Genomic DNA, 24,063 nt, shown 5'->3' on the forward strand with positions numbered 1-24,063 from the left:
ACGTTTAATGTTTTGATTGCTCATGTACCTGCTACTGACGATGTACACCACAGTGAGGGTTAGTTACTAGCAAAGTTTGATCACCCCTACCAGCCAATAGGCATTCAGCTTTGTCCGTATGCAAATGACACCACTTTTCCAACAAAATCCCAGGTCAAAACTGAGATGTTTGACCCAGGATTTCGTCAGGTCTTCACTCTGGGGTCCCAGTAAACACCATTTCTACTGAAAGGGCAAACAGGGCATTGGCGGGATGGTGGATGCGCAGTGGGCATTGATAGGGATAAGCGGGCATCGGTGGGAGGTGGCTGCACAGTGGCCAATCTCCCCTGCCCGGGTAATCACTGTTTCCACAGTTCGTTCTCCGGGAACATCCCTCTAAAAACCCGGGTTGTGTACTAGGTAAAATCGCAGGTCACTTTGCTTAAATCTTGCTTTACTAATGCAGAAGACAAATGGCTTCATTAGAACAATGGTTATGTGCAGTTACTCTTACCTTAGGGCTTACAATACAAGCCGGAACCTTTTTGTGCCGTTCCTGTCCGTCTAGAGAAAGCACAATAGTAATGCATTTGGTTCTTCGGTAGACAAGTAAAGCCGTAAATCCTGTGTATGCTTTAACAGGCTATTGCTGGTCCCACCATGGATAGAGACTCTACGGGCCGCATTTAATGGGGGTTAAACAAGCGACCCTCGCCGTTTATCCCAGCACCGGCCGCTTACCGTATTCAACATTCCGAGGGAATCATCACTGTTAGTGGTCAGCGAGGATTCCCCCAAACGGGGCTAATGCAGGTAACGCGTTGCATTTAGTCATGAGCCTCGCTGTTTTGGCGGCTGCACAAGCCGTTTCAACGTCGCTGTAAAAAACCCAGCGAGGTGGAAACGGCGTGTGCAGGGGGTGGTCAGTTGAATACAGCACTGCTCGCTTGCACAGCACGCAAAAAGCATTGAATACTGCCCTACATGTGCACATCGAGCAGAAGTAAGATGGTCTCTCTGACTGATCCAAAGTTATGCATTAGACCTTGACAATTAGCCTCTATGGGGCCTTCACACGTAGCGATTTAGGGACATTTTCTAATGCTCAGTGTGTAGGGGCCATAGCAATGTTCATCCTCATGCGTTGCTTTCGCTCCAGCGCTGCTAGATATTAATCGGTCAGGGCCAGTGTTCTCACTGGAGAACACTAGCCCTGGCCGATCGCTCCTCACACATCGCTGACACATTGCTGTGTGCTGTGCGATCTTGTTGAACGTTCTGGGGCGATCTAGCATCGCTTGGAACGCTCAGTGCATCTCTACTTGGGAAGGCCCCTTTGGGTCATAGCGTCCTCCTATATTTAAGGCCCCCTTTGGAGCACTTGTCAATTTGCCTTCTGTGTTTGATTAATGAGCTGGTCCCTCTGACTTGTCACAGTCTTCTTGAACACGTTCTATACTGAATTTTAATAAAAGCCAATCTACTTGTGAAGTGAGTTGGTTTCTACGTTACTCTTAAGCATTTATGATCATATATAACATCTATATATTTTATTTCTGATTTTATATTTTAAGACCCTCTGTGTATATTTTGTTTGTTCCTGTGCTTATGGTTAGAATAATAAGATCCCAGCATCCTATGTGGGAGCATTTCTCCTTTCTGCATCCCTTATTTTGCTTTTACATAACCTTCTAGTTATAGCAGGGACTGTTTGCCCTTGAGCGAGAAGACCTTCCCTGGATGATTCCTCCATCTCAGGTACTCTCAGTTGACTGAGTGAGAGTAATTGGTGCCATTCATTATCTGCTCACCAGGCCGGTTATAGCCAGTTTCCCGTATTAGCATAACAATGTGAGTCAACAACTGCATTCTGATTCGGTGGGTGCTCAAGTCACCTGACCTGTGGTTACTAGAGGTTAAAGTGCTGAATGAAGGTAGTGCTGGGGGGGGTGGAGGCCACTGTTTCACTGCTGGGGCCTTGTGTAAGAAATCGAATTTCATTCAGTCATTTACTGTGGCCATCCAGACAGATTGTCTCTGCTTTATAATGTCTTATAAAGAGGGCGAGAAATGCAGATGCGGGAGATGCTGGCTTATATGTGGCTGCAGTGTCTCTGCCCTCTCCTGCAAGCACCTAGCACACAGCTGCTCTTTTCCTGTGCCATTCTCTATGCCGCATTCCCATCTGTAATCGGGCAGAAGGCAGGCGCTTCATGAACTAAAACACAAACGCAAGGACGGTGTAATGGTTAGCATTACTGCCTCGCAGCACTGAGGTCATGGGTTCAATTCCCACCATGGCCCTAACTGTGTGGAGTTTGTATATTCTCCCCGTGCTTTCGTGGGTTTCCTCCGGGTACTCCTGTTTCCTCCCACAGTCCAAAGATATACTGGTAGGTTAATTGGCTCCCAATAAAATTAACCCTAGAATGTCTGTGTGTCCTACCAAATGCGAGTACATGTAGTAGGGAATATAAATTGTAAGCTCCACTGGGGCAGGGACTGATGTGAATGGTCAATACTCTTGGTAAAGTGCTGCTGAATATGTGTGCGCTATATAAGAAACCGTTAATAAAATAAACAAATAAAATAAGTTTGTGTTAAATTAAAATGCGTTGTGTGTAACTGACAAGAATTCTAAGGTTTCTCAAGTCTCAGCAACAGGGTTCTTGTTTTTATTACATGTATATAATGCATTTTAGGGCTTGTACACAGGCACTAGAAAAATAATACTAAAGGGGCCTACACACTGGGAGATGAGCGTTCTCAGCGATGCTAGATCGCTCAGATAGCAGCACTGCGCAGCAATGTGCCGCTGAGCGATCTGTCCGGGCCAGTGTTCTCCGTGAGGCCCTGATACCGCGAATTCTATATTTATCCAGCATGCCGGATATTAATCGCTGTGGTGATAGTGACTCAGAGCTGCGCATCGCTCTGCCCCAACACACGGTGCGATGTAGGGGTATTTTGTAAGCGATCTAGAGAGAAGTAAAATCGAATAGAAAAACAGACCAAATGGAACCATGTTAGTTGTATCCGGAATCTTACGATTTTATCCTCTTTTGACAGTGCATTGGAAGCAAAGCTTCGCTTAAGCATAGTGCACTCAGGACTTGAGATCTGCACCCATTTACACAGGGCCTAGGCATTTTGGGGCAGCATCGCAAATAGGAGGGGGGCTGTGTAAAGGCACACATGGTGCCCCTAAAGCTTGTTCCTTCCTCGATGCTTGTCTGGGCAAAGGAGTAAGCAATAACGCCGTAATATGTTAGCATCTCAGCCGCAAGAGTGGGGGGAAAGAATCCCCTCCTCCAGTTTAACCCTACAAGTCCCCATAGCACACCAGCCTAGTTCAGAATGCCTCATACTCACCCTTCCTCTGGCTAATTCTGCAAATCTCGCAGCGCAGTAGCTTAGTGATAATGCACAGCGTCATTGCCCCTGGCTGGCCCCGTTGCTCCTGCACATGCACAAATCCGGTCTTTGCTATTTCTAAAAGTCTTGTGGTGCGTTAGTCTAGTTCTGAACCTCTCCAACTCCCTTCCCCCTTTGTCTGTCTCGCTATAAAGAACAAACACCCACAGTCCATACAGGGTTAAAAGTGGCTTTTTAACTAGGTTCATTTTTTATTTATTTATTTTCATCTGAATTAAGCTTCTTTTTTCTTTGAATCATGGCGGAGGCTCCGTAAAACAACCTGCATTCACTAATTGGGGGTTACTCTAGTTCACTCGCAAAGGACAATTGCCTAATGGACAAAACCATGTGCATTGCAGGTGGGGCTGATGTAACATGTGCAGAGAGAGTTAGATTTGGGTGTTTTATTGTTTCTGTGCAGGGTAGATACTGGCTGCTTTATTTTTGCACTGCAATATAGTTATCAGTTTGAAGTACACCCCCCACCCAAATCTAACTCTCTCTGCACATGTTACATCAGCCCCACCTGCATTGCCCATGGTTTTGTCCATTATTGTGATTGTGCCTTTCCAGGTGAACTATAATAACCCCCATTGTGTCTAATATTTTTAGAGCTAAGTGTTCACCATGAGAGGGTGCAGCATAGTGAGGTGTGGAAGGAATTGAGAGTGAGCTGCAAGTCTCCAACTGAGAGCTAGTGGAAGACGCAGTATCCTACAACAGCACAAAATATTGGCTTCTAACAAACTGATGTGGGTGAAATATGAAGCGTTCATGCATCCACTTGGTTAGTAGTGTGATCTACCATCGTCTTGAATAATGACGTAGAACATATTGCAAGTTGACCTGGTAGATCTGTATTAGTGGCGGAATGGAAGCACCATGGACCACTGTATTTTTTTTTTTTTTTTTTTTATTTATAAGTCTAAACTGTATGTAGCAATTTACATGGTAAATATAGAAAGCTTTTCACCGTAATAGCAGAAGTACATTACACAACATAGTAACATAAGTACCAAAGCTATATACCACACCGCGGGCTCTGTTGGCCAGATAACGGAGGCATGAGTAGGGAAATTGACGAAAACAGGAGTTGTAGGTTGGAGCCAAATCATTGGCCGCCTAAGCGGGACACTAATTTTATGGAGTGTGCTAGGGGAAGCCAGAGGGAGGCAGGCCCTGTTAGGAGACTGGTAGACCGTTCCCGATTATGTCAGAACCTCCATTGTTGTAATGTTGCTTGAAAACTGCTTGTGTGCTAACCCATTTTTAGCAGTCTTTTGCAAAGATCCAACATGTGGTGTTTGCCTACCACTAAGGGGGTTATTCAATTGGCCCCAATCATTTAGTGGGTGTGAAAAGGGTGCTAGCCTCAGGTTTTGATGCCAAGACTATTCAGATGGAGCCCATGAAATGACATTGGTAATGGGTGTTAACCCATAAATCTGTACAGTAGGATGGCTATAAACATGATTCCTTTTTGTTGAAGTCTCAGAAATAGTATACATTTGTCTGTTCTATTTAATGAAGTGTGTTCTGCAGTATTTGGGCTAAAGTTCAATTAATTTCCCTCCGCTATGGTGTGTCGTGTCTTCTCTGCAACCTCATAACTTCATGTTCTTTTCAACCAGTAAACAAATGATTCTTGGACTCCGAGTTCTGGTAAAATTCCACCTACCAACTTTCCTTTCCTGCCACTGTTGCGTCTGCTGGGTCTCCTGCTCGCTGACATTTTCTGCACAATGGACTTGGTTGCAGCGAGCAACTCCCTGATAATAATGAGCAATCACAGGGCACAATAGGCAAATTAATACAAACATCCTTTTGAACTAAACGTTTAGCCTTTTATTCCACCCTTGTTTACTAAAGCATATAGTACATGAATCACCATTTTATCATAGAATATGAGGTGAATAAAACACACAGGTATGTATTGTTTGCTCGTGCTTGCTGCTCAAAGGATTTACATGTTCAGGACACGAATACTGTGCTGTGTGACACAAGTGCTTCTGCCAGGCTTTCCTTATTATATATTATTGCCAGCAGTATAATGTGCAGTGCCTGTTATCCCTGTTTTTTTTTAAGGTGGTGATCTGAGCCTAGAAGGGAAAGGGGGGACATGATAGAAACGTTGTAATATATCAAGGGCTTTACGAAGGTACAGGTGGGAGACATTCTTCACAGGAAGAGGACCAACAGAACACGAGGACATGCACTGACACTAGAGGGAGGAAGATTCAGGGGGAATCTGAGGAAGAATTACTTCACAGAAAGAGTAGTAGATAAGTGGAATAGCCTCCCATCAGAGGTGGTAGAGGCAAATACAGTACAACAATTTAAACATGCTTGGGATAGGCCTATAAAGCAATAAGGATCAAATATGGTTTGAGGTAACATGTTTAAAAAAGGGGCAGACTAGATGGGCCAAGTGGTTCTCATCAAATTCTATGTTTCTATGAGCTCCCTGATCCTGAAATCTGCCCAACTAGAAAGTTGCTATACAGCACCTGAAGGCTGCACATATGTTATATCTTATGTGCAGCACATCCGACCCGGTGTGCAAAGGACTGCGAAGCGGGACGATTCGGATGTGAAACGCATGTGGTTTGGCCCGATCCGTGCGGCCAACCTCAACTCTTTTATCCATAGCCTACTGGATTGTATAATCTCATTGGGCAAAGTTTCCCAAGCGCTGCCATTACTGTCCATGCTTTAAGGACATCCATGCACCTAATTACCGGGTTCATGCTAGTTTCATGTCAGTTCGACCTGGTAATTGGTGCGATGTGAAATGGGTTACCGGATACAGCATACCGGTAGCAACACGGAAATACGAACCGGTTTAAAAGAATTGTTCTTACCGGTTCATTGACATGTTGCTTTGTTCTAACATCAGCAGCCCAACTCCGCTGCCCATTGCCTACATAATTAGTGTGGCTTTGCGGTGTGAATGGGTTAATCAAGTCGAGCGACCCGTTTTCCGTTCACACTATGGAGGAGGCAGTGTTTGGAGCAGCGCCAGCTCTAAGCGCTTCCTCCACCCCGATGTCGCTGCACCGTGCCCCTGGATGACGTCAGTGAACCGGCAATATTGCCAGTTCGATGATTCAAAGTCCCGGTGTGACCCCGCATTTGTGGTCTGAAAGCGGTATGTCGGCTTGCATTTTACAAAAAGCCTCAAGCATGAACAGCCTCAAAACCTGAACTGGAACGGCAGAATTTGGGATACTGTCATAGGGGAATGTCTCACACTTGTAATATCTACCTTTTTCAGGGAAAGTTGCTAAGAGGCAGGTACTAACAAGACTCAATTTAGTGCACTCTATAGCATCCCAGAGACTTGGAAAAGTGAGTGTGCCTTTCATGTATCAAGCAGAACTCCTGCCAGTGCTTTTGTCATGGGGTGGAGACAGACCTCACTGAGCAGGGAATAATGACTCTAGGTACTGACACCCTAATGGAATGCACCTAACCTTTTTACTAAATTAATTTGAGTAATATTCCTTTTGCCTGTCATTGTTTTTAAATTCCGTTAATGGCCTCCTGTAATAACCTACAAGATGCGGACGTTGGTAAGACTCCACTGGTTCAGCCCGTGTTTTTAGAGTGGCAATAATTTTAAGAGCAAAACAAGGTTGGCTTTACACCTAACGTTATTGCCGTTTTAAAAATCTTGCCAAGTTTGCATCCCGGTGACTATTACATAAGCCTGTTTGACTGATGAGTTTGTTCCTTTCCACAGAGCATGACTGGGGTTGGGGGGCTGTGCAAGGTGAGAGATGAGGGATCCATAGCAGTATTCATATTGGTAGTTTAGGTATTAAGGTATATTATGACATTAATATTCATGAGCTCTCTCTTTTTTTTTTTCCTCTTAACCCACTAGTGTTCTGTTGCATGTAGCTTTCCAATGACAACTTTTATTTTTATGTACTATGTAGAGTATAGTTTTAAAGGGGAAAAAAAGTGTATATTTCCTACTTTTAGTAAATAGAGATTTCATGCCTGTCATTAAAAGGACACAGTCATGAAGAATAGACACTCATTTATCACGTTTCTTCTTTAATCACATAATCTTATTTAAAATGTAAATTCAGTAACCGCTGTTGGCTCATAGTGGGATTAACCCCTTCGGGACAAAAGGCGGTGACAAGCACATTGTTGTCAAAAAAGATGCTCTTCATCCTGATATAGGGGTTAAGAAGAAGAGTTGCTTAGCAGGCTTCCCAGTAATTACATCCGTGCTGACAAGCAGTTGGTGGGAGAAGAAATAATTTAATAGTGAGTGGTGAGCTGCAAAGTCATTTGAGTAGCTGCAGCAGCTTTCCTAAAAGGTGTGCGCTTCTGTCAGGGGAGAATCTGTCTCAGGGGTGCAGTATAGCAGTAACACTGGCTGCCACTGTGCTTGTGTCAGGGGAGAATCTGTCTCAGGGGTGCAGTATAGCAGTAACACTGGCTGCCACTGTGCTTGTTTGTGTCAGGGGAGAAGCTGTAACGGGTGCAGTATAGCGGTAACAGTGGCTGCCACTGTGCTTGTGTTAGGGGAGAATCTGTCACAGGGGTGCAGTATAGCAGTAACACTGGCTGCCACTGTGCTTGTGTCAGGGGAGAAACTGTCACATGGGTGCAATGTACCAGTAACACTGGCTGCCACTGTGCTTGTGTCAGGGGAGAAGCTGTCACAGGGGTGCAGTATAGCAGTAACACTGGCTGCCACTGTGCTTTTGTCAGGGGAGAAGCTGTCCCAGGGGTGCAGTATAGCAGTAACACTGGCTGCCACTGTGCTTGTGTCAGGGGAGAATCTGTCACAGGGGTGCAGTATAGCAGTAACACTGGCTGCCACTGAGCTTGTGTCAGGGGGGAGAAGCTGTCTCAGGGGTGCAGTATAGCAGTAACACTGGCTGCCACTGTGCTTGTTTCAGGGGAGAAGCTGTCACAGGGGTGCAGTATAGCAGTAACACTGGCTGCCATTGTGCTTGTGTCAGGGGAGAAGCTGTCCCAGGGGTGCAGTATAGCAGTAACACTGGCTGCCACTGTGCTTGTGTCAGGGGAGAAGCTGTCCCAGGGGTGCAGTATAGCAGTAACACTGGCTGCCATTGTGCTCGTGTCAGGGGAGAAGCTGTCCCAGGGGTGCAGTATAGCAGTAACACTGGCTGCCACTGTGCTTGTGTAAGGGGAGAAGCTGTCACATGGGTGCGATGTACCAGTAACACTGGCTGCTACTGTGCTTTTGTCAGGGCATAAGCTGTCACAAGGGTGCAGTATAACCATAACACTGGCTGCCACTGTGCTTGTGTCCTGAGAATATCCATTACAGGGTGCAGCGTATTGGCAAAACCATCCTTCACTGTGCCTATGTCAAGCTGGTATTTATCAATGAGGTGCTTGTGTCAGGGAAGTATCTGTCAAGGGTGCAGGTTACTGGCGACACTGCCCTGTGCATATGTGACCATGACATAGGCCTGTGCTGGTTCTTGGTAAGTGGTGTGCATGATTATATATCCATACCCACACTCACCTCCCTCTTCCTGGAGCCTAGGCAATGATTTAAGCACCTGCTGTCATTACTGCTACACCGCCTCACACCCAGGTACACGGTCAGAATCTGTGTGTGCCACACCGTAGCCGGTTCAGTGCAGGGTTCAGCTGCTATTGTGCCTCTGTTGGGGTAGTATAGATCACAAGGTTGTAGGATACAGGCTGTCACTGTTATTTACGTGGAACCAAATAGTACATCTGTCCAGGTTTTGGGCTGGTACCAAATGACTTGAATAAAGCATATGTACTTAGTAATTACAGTCCAAAAATAAGGTGCAGCAGTTTTGTGGGTTTTTTTGGCTTCCTTAAGAGTATTAATTCATTGTTGCTTCCATTAAAATAAATATGAAGCTGAGCCTACAGTATGAACCGTTTTATAGTAATGATTCTGTAGACTGGACTTTATGACCAGAAGTATCAAGATAAAATGGAGAGCGATAAGCAACAAGCCAATCAGCTCCTACCTGTCATGTTAAAGGCTGGGGTTGAGAACTGATAGGTAGAAGCTGATTGGCTAGCAGTTTTCACCCTCCGTTTTATCACTTTTGAAGCTTGATACATCTGGCCCTTAGTCCTAGATTAAAATGTCACCAGGGACCATGTTAATGAACAGTTACTGTATAAGGTGCTGTGCAGGACGAGGGGTTTCATATTTAATGAATGTTTTTGGTAATGGGAAAAACTTAAATTCAACATTAACCTTTTTGAAATCCATGAAAGTTTGTTACACTGCCCCCCCTCTTACAGGCCCAAAAAGCATACTTTGCATAGGGCCTTTGCGCTGGTTAGAGCAGCATGTGATATGCAACCACTGTATGACCAGAAAATACATTTTTCTCTCATCCAAATCGTGGTTTGCATTGTACGTTGGACTGTAATGGAAAATAACAACATTGGATGAACATCCTATAAATTTCCTGAGTAAACAGAGCTGTACAAACATTCCAAGAACAGATCACCATCTGCGGAGTGTGTATGTAAAATAAATAACTTTATATATACATATATATCTCTTCATTTTTCCCTGCGCCTTCTATTCCTTGTCCATTTTAAAGTGGAATGTAATCTTTTATTTTTTTTTTTTATTTTGGTGACCTGTTCATCATTTATAATGCTATACATTATTTAAACACAGGGATCACTGTATTGGGTACAGTTGGTTAGTAAATATCTAATCCACCAATAACATGGCATAAAGTAGCACAAAAAGCATGCAGACATGGTCAAGAGGTTCAGGTGTTGAGTCAAAACAATGGAATGGTGGAGAAATGTTATCTAATGCCCTGTACATAGTCCACAGGTTCTCAAACTAGGTCCTCAGGACCCCACAGAGTTCACGTTATCCAAGTCACCCGACGTGCACTCATCACTGACTGACACATTTTAGAAGATCCACAGGTGGAGCTAATTGTTTCACTTGATTCTATGAGTAGATCTGCAAAACATGAACTCTGTGGGGTCCTAAGGACTGACTTTAAGAACCTGTGGACTAGACGACCCACTCTTAATGATATCAACAGTGGGCACGGGTGAACTATGTAGTGCAGGCCTGGCCAACCTGTGGCTCTCCAGATGCTGTCAGACTACAAATCCCATCATGCCTTGCCACAGTTTTGCTATAAGGAAGTGTTAAAACTGTGGCAGTGCATGATGGGCATACACCCTAAACCACATTGTTCTCATTTAGTGACATCACCTATAGCAGCTTCTCATAGGGGTTGTTGCGTACATACCCAAATTTGACCTACATGTTCAGCCTACAGGGGGGGGAGATGGTGGGAGTGGGAGCATATAGACCCTTTTTTTAACATATCACATAGGAGAGCCCTTCTGAGCGATATCTTTTAAATTCTCGTCTAGTGCGTACAGGGCTTAAGTTACTGCCAGTGAATGACTGTCCATGCTTGATGAGGTAGTGTGAGTGTCTCTCAACCTGCTGCTCTCCTGGAATTTTCCACACAAATGTCTAACTGAGAACGGTGGGCAAAATAAATTCTTCCAGTGAGTGGAATTTCTGTGGCAAACATGCCTTATGAGAGTGATCACTGGAGAATGGCCAGGATGGTTCAAGTTGTCACAAAGCTGAAAGTCATTTGAAGTGGATGCGCTACAGCGGGGAACATCTGCTTCTACTTCTCCTCCAGTCAGTTCATAAATGGAAGCGGAGGCTAGTGTGGGCCCATAGTCACCAAAACTGGTGATCGGGCAAGCTTTTCCTTGGTCTGAATATGATTTTCTGCTGTGACAGGGAGGTAATAGGGTCATGTTGGCCGGTGGTACCTCGTGCCAGGCATGTGGTCATGGTTTCATGGTGTGGTGAATGTGTTCCTGGGACACATTAGGCCCTTTATACAGGTTACTGGAGTATTTATGCAGTATACTGTACCTTGTAATCGGAGCCCCCTTTAGCATGTGGTGGAACGAGAGTTTTGCAACATGTGCAGCAGGCAAATCTGCAGCAACTGCGTCATGCAATCATGTCGGCATGGACCAGAAACTGAGTGTTTGCAACACCTGCTTTTATACTTCCCATTAGAAATCCTGGCGGTACTAGAGAAGTATACCTATTAAAATGCCATTAAATACTATTTGTTAGAGAGGCCTTTAGAGAGACATTTGGTAGTGCCGTTACTATTATTCCGTTATTGCTATTACAATGTGCATGTATGAGATGGTTTGATAAGTGTGTGTGTATGTATGTATGTATGTGGTTCCAGAGCAAAATAATAAGCCATCAATCAACTTAACCCTTCACTGCCCAGTCTCTATTGTAGACTGATATTTTATTAAAAATCTTAAGACCGCAGATCACGCGTATACGGCATGCAGCCCTCCAGGTGCTGTGGAACTACACATCCCAGCATTCCCTATTAGGATGTGCTAAAACTGTGGCAAGGCATGCTGGGATGCGGTATTTAATCCACAGTTTGAGAGGCGCATGTTGAATAACTTTGCTCTGGACTCTAAAGAATACTTCTGTATTATGTCCTTCCTGCCATAAAACATAGCTAAACATAAAACAAATATTGTAATTGATGACCTTATTGGACACTATCCGGGAAATGTAATGGCGTCCAAGATTGCCGGGAGCGTAGGATGCCGGCTGATCTCGGACGTTTTTTTTCTAATGCAGAAATTCTTTACAAGGCATGGTTTTGCTTTGTAGATTGCTGCAAATGCAGAGATCGTCCGGCTTCCCGCACTTCTGCCAATCTAGGATACGATTACATTTCCCCGCATTTTACATTTCTGTAAACAATTCCAACGGTGTCACATTTAGAGGTGCGAGGGGAAACTGGCCAATGTTCGCCCTTCCATATATGACCGATATGTGCACAGGGGGGCATCCTTCTGAATTGAATCGACCCCACTGAATGTTGATTTTGGTAATTTAAGTTTGTTTAAAATGATTGCCATATATCTGTTCAAGCCTATTGTGACACTGTGGGAACCAGGATTGTATAGTTGGGAATACCATCCTTTGACGCAGACTCCTATTTTATTAGGCGTTGGAGTGGAAGGTTTAGCTTGCTGACTCCGCAGCCCTGCTAGAAACAACATATTCTATTATGTACAACATTGGTCCTTAAACTGTGGCCCTCCAGATGTTGTGAAACTACAAATCCCAGCATGCCTTGCCACAGTTTTGCTTTAAGGGAGTGTTAAAACTGTGGCAAGGCATGCTGGGATTTTTAGTTTCACAACATCTGGAGGGCCGCAGTTTGAGGACCCATGATGTACAATGTCTAACGGACCATGAATACAAATTTGAATTAAGTCTTTTCCATTTTGTATGGAATGACATCAGAAAGGGTATTCTTAAAAGAACAACATGCAGTGTTTGATTCTGGAACCTGTTAAAGACTGAGGGGTAGATGTAAGTAGCTGTGATAAGGAAGGACAAGTGATAAAGTGCCTGGTACTTCATCACCGGCCGATCGGCTCCTAACTGTCCTCTTTTAAACCCAGACTCTAACTTAACAGTCAGGAGCTGATTGGCCGGTGATAAAGTACCAGGCACGTTATCACTTCTCCTCCCTTATCACTACTTCATACATCTACCCCTGAATCTTCAGGTTTATGGACAGTGACACCTGCAGGACATGAGGCTGTGCTATGGAACATCCCACAAAGCCTATTAAAACCATGTAAAAATGTAGTAACATTGCAGTTTTAAGTGTATTTTATGTGTTCATTTTTCCTACTACAACGTCCCCATTACAATGGCCATAAATCACTATATCCCTACTTTTGAGCCTGGCTGTGGCGTGTTTGGTGGCATTGCTTAGTGGCAGATTATGTTCTGTGATCAGTATCATGGCTTGTCTGTTAGTATTACATTGCATAGGCTTTAATAAAGCTGGCAATAAAGGAGATTTAAACACAACGTGTCTATTGCTTAATAGCGAAAGAATGATAAATTGTTTATAGCACCCGTACCCCATGCATTCTATTCCAAAATACACACATTTTATATTCTGAAAGTTGCTGATGTTTTGGATTGAAATAATAGGGTAGAACAAATTGCAGGAAAATATTATTTTTGGTTTTATCATGTAAGAAAATAAAAACACAAATCTTTCCAGCCAAACGTCGACTGTGGTGAACGGAACCATGTTTTCCTTTTAAAGAATTTATGGTGAAGTTCCAAGTGTAGACTCTGCTATTGATGCAGCCTGCGTCCTACTTGGCTTTAATGCGTTGCAGACTCCTGCGGGAGTGATAGTTTAGCTTCACTTTATAGCATGTTAATCTATTAAAGCTCCAGTCTTACATGCAGAGCTATTCTCAGTAAGTATTTCCGACAGGTCTGATTGTAAAGCGTTGTGCTCTGTACTCACCTTCTGTCAAGCCACGAGCTGCAGAGAGATGCATGGGGGGCTTGCTCAAGGTGACCTTTCTTCTTTTTAGGCAGCGACATTTTTGTACTGTCAATTTGGCGATGGTGCTGTGCTCTCGTGTGCCAGATATTTAGCATTTTAACTTCCCGTGCTTAAACAACCATTGTGCCTAAGCAGCAAATTCTGATAACCTAGGCCCTTATTCAGATCTGATCGCAGTACAAATTTGTTCTTAAAATGGACAAAACCATGTGCACTGCAGGTGGGGCAGATGTAACATGTGCAGAGTGTTACATTTTGGTTGGGGTGTGTTGAAACTGAAATCTAAATTGCAGTGTAAAAATAATGCAGCCAGTATTTACCCTGCACAGAAACAAAATAACTCACACAAATCTAACTCTCTCTGCACATGTTACATCTGCCCCACCTGCAGTGCACATGGTTTTGTGCATTTTGACCCTTCTTTTTTAATGGGTTGAGGATCCAGGGTCTACGACCCAGGTTGACCCTTTCAGACCTAAGAAAAACCTGTGTTTTACAGTAAATTACCAGGTAGAACTGCTTCACTGGTAACTTGCTGCTGTAAGTGTGAAAGGGTGCAGGCTGCACTCCGGAAAACGACCCAGCAGTCAAAATGCCGGGTAATTCCCGGGTAGCATGTCTTAAAAGGGTATTATTTATATAGCGCACTGAAAACTTACCGATTAATCAAAGCTTACCATTCCGCTGCATAACCTAGTCCTGAGGCTGGTCCTCCAACCCTCTGCCTCATGCTTTGACCATCTCTGCCTGCTTACATTCTTCTATCAAGCCACCTCCCACTTGCTTGCACCTCATGTAATCTGTCTCCTCTTCCTGCTAGATTGTAAACTCCTCAGTGCAAGGCCCTCTTCTCTTCACATTTCACTCACAGCTCTCCCATACTCATACACTCATCTTTGTCCACATACTTCTCTCCATCTTTAGCCACCACGTTTTTTTATAATTAAACTACATTTTTTTTTTTTTAAATTGAATACATGATTGAAATAGTTTTGAAATTTAGTGGTTTTTAGGGATTTCACAAATAATTGTTCAATATTGCTAGTTAGATTGCATGCAGAAATTTGTAAGCAAACTGTCAGACCTTTGACAATGATTTATTGAAATCTATATTGAAAGGCTTTGTGTAGTGTATATAATATACGTATCAATCAAGTATTTGTATGTATGTTTAGGCTGGTCAACCGCGGTTTTGATTAATCAAGGAAGGTTTAGGTGTATAAAACATTAGATGATGGAAGTGGAGCTGAGCGGTGACTATTTTAGTAAGAGTAACAATGTCAGTACATACATCGATTTTAAATTTGATTTGCTTTCGATTTCCCCAATTCCACTCCCTTTTGATTTTGCTTTCCATTCAATTTCACTTTCGATTTGTATTAGTGTACACATTCAATCTACTCGATGGAATTTGATATTTCCTTGCCTGCACAGTCTAATTTAGGTTTCGATATAGAGAAAACAGGAGCAGGCATCAAATCAAATGCGTCTTAAAACTTTTCGATGTTTGCTTCTATAATGCCTCCTACCTCCTACACCATGTGCACCTATGCTGTCCCCTCCCATATGTACCTCCCCATATTTGCCTATGATCTCACCTCCCCATATGTATCTCTAGCATCTCTCATCATGTGTCCCTCTGACCCCCTCCCCCCCTCCTCCTTCTCTACATACTATGTGCCAAGAATACATACCCTGCACCTTATTAAAACCCCACCAACCTGAGCACTTGACACATGGCAAGATGGATCCATAGATTCTCCAGGCCAAATGATTTTTATTTGGTCTTCAAGAGTCCGGTTTTGCTTACCCTGTGTATGATGTAGTATCAGTTTCCTGTTCCTCCAGTAGCTAAAAGCACTGGAATCCTGTGTGGTCTGCTGCTGCTGCAGGCCATCAAAATACAAGTGGTGCATTCGTATACTTATTACTGTCTCCTTCCTGTCAGTCTGGTCATTCTCCTCTCGCCTCTCTCATTACCAAGGCTATTTGCCCACAGAACTACCAGTCACATATATCATGTTTTGTGCTTCATTGTTTGCTGAAATCTAGAAGACACACGTGTGTGTGTGAATCCCAGATAAACAGTTTTTGAGATACTGAAATTTGAGAAAGTAGATCCAATACAGTCTAATGTGGATGGCCAAATTGGTTGATAATCTACTAGTATTTGGTTTATGGAGACGGACATGTGATTAAAGTGTTTGACAGTTTCTTATAATTATATAGCAATTGCACGGAAACACGATTGTTCTTTAACAACCAGATGTGGCAGTCTTCGGGGGGGGTCTGCCATCCCAGATCACAACTGTCGGTTCGTCCGTGATCCTGGCCCGTTTGCCTGACAGCAAATCGGAAGGCGGGATTCAGTGTCCTGCCTGCCGATTGGCCAAAAAGGGGCTTGTCCGCATAAACCGCCCTGGATTGTCGAGATCTGTCCAGGATCGCAACAATCCACCGCCGTTATCTGCAGAACGGACCCGGCAGCGTTTAAAGTCGTGTCCGTTCTGCCGTGATGCCTCTTTCAATGCTGTCGGTAAAGACAACATTGAATAGGCGGCCGCTATTATTACCCCCCTCGGAAATAGCGGTGGAGGATTGCAAACCCCCTTTAGTCTACTACCCAATGTTGTTGCATTATACGCCAGTGGCAACATATTTTTCGGTCAGGGGCTCAATTATCCTAAATATGCTCGCTTACTATGGATGCAGAAATGACAGCCAACACTTTTTTGGTTGTAGGGTTATCACGACCAATGTTGTACATTCTGATACTTGTTAATACTTTTACTGGTGTTTTTAAGAAGTTCTAGTAACCAGACTGATAGTAACCAATTTTCCAGGAGTGGTGATTTGTGAGGGGTATGAATGTACAATTTTGGAACTTCTAGTTCCCTGACTGGCAATATAAAAAAGAGTAAAAAAATTTAAGAGCATTTAATCCTGTAAATGAGACCTTCTATAATAGGACCGTTTGGTGATTCACAGTCTAATACAGTGATCTGAGATAACCGAAGTGAGCGATGTCACAGTGTCAGGACTCCTCCTTTTATGTCCATCCTGCCACTTGTCCCGAGTGCAGAGAGGTGATCATTTCAAGTTTGCAATATATGTCTGGCAAGTTCCTGTCTTTCATTGTTTTTGGTGAGGAATAACATGTACCCTGTGGCATCTGCACGGTGGGAAGCAAAAACATTCATAGAAAATGCCCAAACTTTGTGGATAGTGTGTCACTAAGCAGAATGAGATTGTTGGATAGAGAAAACGTTGGGCCTGATTCTTATCCGCTCGGTCCCCTGCACATATTTGCATGTGCAGGGCCGCTGTTCGGATTCTTCGTTTTTGTGACGTTCACACGGAGGAGGGGGTGCTTTCACACGGGGACAGCCAGCATTTCTTGGGCATACCCACAAAGATGCGGGCACCTGCCTTTGTGGAGGGGGACGGCTGATGATAGCCGCCCACCAAGATCTTGGAGCAGGACGCCGCAAATATAGGCCAGACTGACCTATTTTGGAACAGGGGAAAATCCATGGTCGGCAACCATTAAACAATTTTGCTCCTGTATACTCCTTTTTCCAATGCAAAACATCTATTCACAATGCGGCAGGGATGTTCACGCAGGGGCGGGTTGCGTTAGTTGGTTCGCTAAGCAGCGATTTTTATGCTGCTTATCAAGTCAACCAGAATCAGGTCCTTCGTATAGTGCTATTATTTTTTTCTTTAAAATGCAGTACTGTAAGCAGATGGCACGGGCAGGACCGCTCTGTCTGAGCTTATATTCAGATATTGGATATTTTAGAGTGTACTCCTGTTGCCATCGCTTCTCTCGTGAGCGGCTTGTGAACTAAAATATTAATGAGACACTTTTCAGGAGTGCTTGACCATAAATGGTTGTGTTTCGTAGACCCCAAGATGCACTTTCACTTGATGTCTGTAGCCAGCAGCTAGCAAAGTTATGATGTAGGAAACCTTTTTGATCAGCATAAACGTCCTTCGGTTCCAAGCCGTAGAAAACGTGTTTCTTTTATCTGTCATCGGTTTTCCTGTCCAAAGAATTACATAGGTAAATGATTGTTGTAGGGACGTGTTAATTAGGGTTGTTTGGGCATAATCCGGATTGAGAGCTCTCTGCCCTTCCCCTGGTTTTACCTTTTTTTTTTTTTTCATTGGATTATATGCTCATCCAGTTATCTTTACATAATGGACTCGCTTTGCAACAGAGCAAGTAGCACGTGTACATTTGTTACATAGGTTATGTTGCAGCCTTCTGTTCGGCTACATTTGTAGCCATGATTATTTTTGTATGGCCAATGATATACATTTCTCAGTCTTGACTGGGGGGGGGGAGTATTTTGTGATTTATTCTTAAAGCACTTATATGGGTATCCAGTACCTGGGACGACAATGTCTAGGTCAGCAGTCACTAGGTGTACCGCTATTGGTCGACAGTGAATGATAGTCATACCCTAGGTCAACAATGACAAAATGTCGACATGTACATTGTTGGGTACTTATGTAGTAACTGGGCTGCCGATTTTTTGATTGTATGCCTTAAGTTAAGGCATACAATCAGATGCGATGCGATGCGATATCGCATCGCATCGCATCCGATATCGCATCCGATATCGGATGCGATGACCCGATTTTTCCATAGGAATCAATGTTAAAATGATTCCTATGGAAAAATGGGTCCTTTTCATACCCCTACTATCCAAGTGGGCATGGAGTTGGATATAAACCTGTGGCGAGCGTAGCGAGCCACCGAGCCCGAAGCGTGGCGAGCGAAGCGAGCCCCGCGAGGGGACGGTATTCGTCCCCTCGCGGGGCTCGCTTCGCTCGCCACGCTTCGGGCTCGGTGGCTCGCTACGCTCGCCACAGGTTTATATCCAACTCCATGCCCACTTGGATAGTAGGGGTATGAAAAGGACCCATTTTTCCCATTGAATTCCATGTTAAAATGGACTCAGTCCATTTTAACATTGATTCCTATGGAAAAATCGGGTCATCGCATCGCATCGCATCGAATCGCATGGTCGCATGCGATGCGATGCGATCTCCCGATCCGACCCGATTTAGAAATCGGCAGCCCAGTTACTACATAAGTACCCATTGTTGCCACTCAAAACGTCAACATGGGTTTTTCACGTTGTTTTTTTTTTTTGTTTATACCGACTTTGTTCATACTTTACTATCAAAGTGGCCATACAGTGAGAATATAATCGTGGGCCGATAGCAGCGAGCCACCGCTCAAAATCCGTGACACTCGTGATGACTTGAGAGTTGACCATGTCTACCTTTTTAAGCCAATCTTGGGTGTCTACCTAGTCACTGTTGACCAATAGTGGTCGACCTAGACCAGTGGTTCTCAACCTCGGTCGTCGTGACCCCCCAACAGTAACAGTACACGTTTTCCAGGTCTCCACACAGAATCACAGGTGAAATAATTCGCTCCACCTGTGATCTTTTTAAATGTATGAGTGAATAGTCTGTGCACCTGCCGGGTGACCTGGAAAATGTGCACTTGTACTGCATTGACAGGGGTGTAATAAATTAGGCACTTTGTCCCTTCTTTAAAATGGTTTCCAGAGTGATCCGTTTGTGGCTCTGTGGATTAGAAAGCTTGCGTCAAACATGATTATAGGCACAGCTATGAAAACACAGGAGGCATCTAAACCGTACATGTGTCCTGACTTCTGAAACTTTCTCAGAGCTAAGTCAGCAAGCACCGTACATTGGAGGGGAACCATTAAAATGATTTACTGACTTAAACATCTGTTGTTTCAAATATAGTTGTGCCTTCTTTATAGGTAAAAATAAAATGGCAGCCTTACCGGTTTTCCTACGTTGCCTTACCTATAATTATTATTTTAATGTTTTAATTACAAAAAGGACAAACCTGGGGTCTGTAAAATCCCATGGGCTGATGAGTGTTTTGTACTGATCAGATGTAAATGATGCTTCTGTTTTGAATGTCCCAATTTAATCGGCACATGTGAAAAAAAAAACACTTCAGTCATTTGCTGTTAACACACCAGAAAAAAAACCTCTCCCACCCCCCAAACCGGCCAGATGGGTGCGGTGTTGCGACCTGCACAGTGTGACCTCTGACACGTAACGCTGCGCAGTGCCGCACGCCGAGTCAAACCCTGCCCGCCATTAGACTGCATACACCGTCTGATCCCTAAATCCTGCGATTGGCCACCCTAGTTCCATACTAGGTACATTCTAGTCATCGTTATTCCCTATTTAATTGCCTGTACAGAAAATAACAGATAGTTTCCTGTAGATGCGACAAACAAACAAATTTTTAAAATTTAGTGCATTCTATTTATTACCAGTTATTTATATAGCTTTTCTCCTTTGCCTGTTGAGCACAAGCCATCTGTTCTTTTAGTGTTTACAGAAGAGGTTTCCCCTAGAATATGAAAGGTGTTGCTTGTTCACTAAACAGTGCAAGACTTCAGACCCCCCTCCCCCCCTTCTCCCCAAGTACCTCAGTAGCAGTGCTTATTTTAGTTCCCAATAACTTCCTGGTATTTAAAATGTAAAATGTAATATGAGCTACCTGTTATAACCGTAAAATATTTATTATTTGGCACCCTACAGAAAGCATCCACCGGCATTGAGCCAATGCACGCCTTTAGGCATAGATATGCTTCCGTCCCACCAACAAGACCTCCGGTGTTGGCAGATATGCATTTCTGTCTCACCATGATGTACTTTAGGGCTCTGCTCAAAGGTTGAGTTAAGGTCGCCACACACTTGTGTAACTTCATCCCTCAGAAAAGTTGCACTCTATCCACCCTTGAGCCGACCCTGGACTGCCCGGGGTGGCAGGATCACATGCAATATATTGTATGCGGTAGTTTCACATATGATGTATCGCATGCGATCCCAGCCAGGCCTACCCGACTGTTGCAATCCAACAGATAGCTTCTGCAGTCAGTTCAACTCTTGAGGCTCCAGTGTGATGCGCACAGGACCACGCATCGCACCACATGTCAAATACATGCAGTTTGAACACTTTATCCGTAACTTATGGCCGCAATACCCCTTTCACACAAAATTCCCAGGTCCTGTTCCAGTGGCTTGGAAATCTTTTTATACCACAGGCTGAATGAACCAGGATATTATCTAATCTCCAAGCGGTGGTGAGCTGTGATGCCATAGCATTTGAATGGGGACCCTGCCCCAGGTTATTCCGTTTAATCCTGCAAGCTACCCGGGTTGGTTTTCCTGATCATTGTATTTTTTTCACACTGAGCATAGTAGTGTGTAGTACAGGCTTTCCCAACCACGGTCCTCAAGGCACACCAACAGTGCAGGTTTTGGTGATAACCAGGCTTCAGCACAGATGGTTTAATCAGAATCACTTAGGTACTAATTAAGTCACCTGTGCTCAAGCCTGGATATCACTAAAACCTGCACTGTTGGTGTGCCTTGAGGACCGTGGTTGGGAAAGCCTGGTGTAGTGTCTGTGAATGAGGTCCTTTTAAATATTTTATTATATTTTTCTGCGAAGTATATTTTAATGCTACAAAACAGCCCATACTGTACATTATGTTTTTTTTTATAGCTCAATGGGAATAATGTGATCTAGTTTCTGGTCGTCTTTACCATCTTACCAAATAAAATTATTTTCTTCTTTCAGCATTCCCCATCTGAACCTTATCTTGATAATTCTGTGCCGGATATTCGGCTTGGTGGCCCCAATGCTTTAATGCATACAGAAGACTTCTTGCCGACAATGCAGGCTCAGCCACCGCAAAAGAAAAGGAAGAAAAAAAATAACCATATTACCGCGGATAATGCCAGTAAAGGTTTTGGTCAGGAAGGTTTCCCTGGAGACAACCCGGAGTTCTCAATTGAGGGAGCACCAGATGGGAAGAAGAAGAAGAAGCCTAAAGTAAAAAAGGAGCCCAAGGAGCCAAAAGAGCCCAAAGCGAAGAAAGAGCCGAAGGAACCTAAGGCTCCTAAACAGCCTAAAACTCCCAAAGAACCAAAAGAGAAAAAAGTGAAGAACACAACACCCAAAGTAAAGTCCAGCAAGAAGGCAAGGTAGGCACAACCCGAGTTTCCTTACTCCATTGAAATGGGCACTTACAGGTCTACAGAGTCTGTAATTTGCTGAGGTTTGTGAATGCTGTAAAAGTTGATTATAAATCATAAATGTATCAATGTAATCAGTGGTACACCGCATGTCAAAAGACAATGTGGCCACCATAGTCCTACAGTACTTTGTTTCGGGCAAGTACACTACAAGGCTCTACTCAACTTTTCTAGATTGATCTAAAACTATAAACAAAGTGAAAATAGGGGAGCAGCAATGATACAATGTAGTTATGGGCAGGTTATGACCAGTCAACGATTAATGAAGACCCAACAAGTCTGATTGGCTGATCTATTGTCTCATACTGTTTTTCTGCATGGTGTGTTTTCTATTGATTAAATCAGGTTGTATGGAAGAACCAGTGTAATTTTGTTGAAAGCAAGTGAGAGGATTAGCAATGTACTACTAGCATCTGCCCAACTCTGCAGTGAGATATTTTGTGTGCTATTAACATATGTTCTATAAAGGTATTTACTGTATACAGCACTTTGTGATAGCAGTATGAAACGGTATGCCAACATATGTTCAAGTATAAACAGTAATTGCCAGTGTGGCATTAGGAAATACTGTAAAAGTCTAATTTTTACGTTTGGATTCAGAAAATGTTTTACAACTGTTCTGAATAGTTTCCAAACATCTGAACCTGTTTTTCAAGCTGTGACCAGTGTTGGAAAGTATATAATTTCCAGATGGAGGCACAGTCAGAAGTACCTAATCCAAATCGGCTCAGAAACATTGTTTTCATTAGGATTAAAATATACGTCAGATTAGTGTTAGAATTTACAATGCTTTCTGAGAATTTTACAGTTTTCAGGTTTTGTGGGAAAGGCTTTTCCTAAGAATTGTCTTCATCAAATGCTGTATCATCTGCTATCTGCATCTTCCTAGTTCAGGCGGTGTATTAGGGTGTACAGATGATAGGTCGACAATGTATTGGTCAATGCCAAAAGATCGACATTATGTTGACATGGCAATGATCAACACCTCAACCTCTGTGTTCCTCCATTTTTAGACATTTCCTACTTTACCCTTTACATCAGGCCTGGGCAACCTTTGGCTCTCCAATTGTTTTGAACTACACCTCCCATCATGCCTTGCTACAGTTTTAGCATTCCATTATAGCCAAACTGAAGCATAGCGATTCATACAAGAATATCCGATACACCAATTGTGGATCCATGTGCTCAGGTATTAACGTTGACACAAAAATCCTTTTTTCATTTGGCGACTTTCGGAATGTTTACCTTTTGGTCTTGACGTAATGAGTATCTAGACAGTGTTGACCATTTAATTCATAACACCATGTAGCAGTGCTATAGCCTCTTAGTACACTTCCCACTCCCTCCATGGTTTGGGCATTAGCCCTTATTCAGATCTGATTGCAGTACAAATTTGTTCTCAAAATGGACAATACCATGTGCACTGCAGGTGGGGCAGATGTAACATGTGCAGAGAGTTAAATTTGGGTGGGGTGTGTTGAAACTGATATCTAAATTGCAGTGTAAAAATAATGCATCCAGTATTTACCCTGCACAGAAACAAAATAACTAAACACAAATCTAACTCTCTGCACATGTTACATCTGCCCCACCTGCAGTGCAAATGGTTTTGCCCATTTAGAGAACAAATTTGTACTGCGATCACATCTGAATAAGCGCCATTGTGTGCTTGATAAGTCACTTGCAACTGCTCTTAACTCACTGTCCAATTGGTTATCTTAAGGCTCATACACTCTCAAAAGCCATCCGCTCCAATGCCGGCAACTGCTGCTTATCTGCTGGTATTACCAGCAGATGAGCGACAGGGTGGACGGGTTTCCATAGTGTCCTCCCCCCGGGAAAATCGCTCAGAAGCACGAAAATAGCTTAGTGTGTATGCACTGGGCGATTTTCAGGCCACCTATTTTTTTCCCCGTCATAGTTGTCCATACACGCTGTGCAGAATAGCCCAGTGTGTATGGACCTTTTAGTGAACCACGCACCCACATCACATGAAGGAAACCTTTTGGTGGACTGAAACAGTTGTCATAATTTATCAATTTGTACTCTAGGAACAGCAGCCATTTTTTTTTTGTCTCAATAGAGTAACTGGGTACTGGTGAATGGATTGGCTATACTCCCACGAATATTT

The 24,063-nt window shown here is 43.5% G+C and overlaps 1 protein-coding gene across 1 annotated transcript in view; it reads left to right on the plus strand.

The window, feature by feature from the left end:
- Positions 1-24,063, plus strand: part of CHD7 (chromodomain helicase DNA binding protein 7) — a 118,246-nt gene that overhangs the window by 27,980 nt on the left and 66,203 nt on the right. Inside the window, 1 exon segment of the mRNA XM_083187150.1 lies at positions 21,475-21,881. Within this exon segment, the coding sequence (XP_083043276.1) occupies positions 21,475-21,881 (407 nt within the window).

Source organism: Crinia signifera, chromosome 5 (assembly GCF_055691185.1).
Source record: "Crinia signifera chromosome 5, ASM5569118v1, whole genome shotgun sequence".
NCBI classification, from domain to species: Eukaryota; Metazoa; Chordata; class Amphibia; order Anura; family Myobatrachidae; genus Crinia; species Crinia signifera.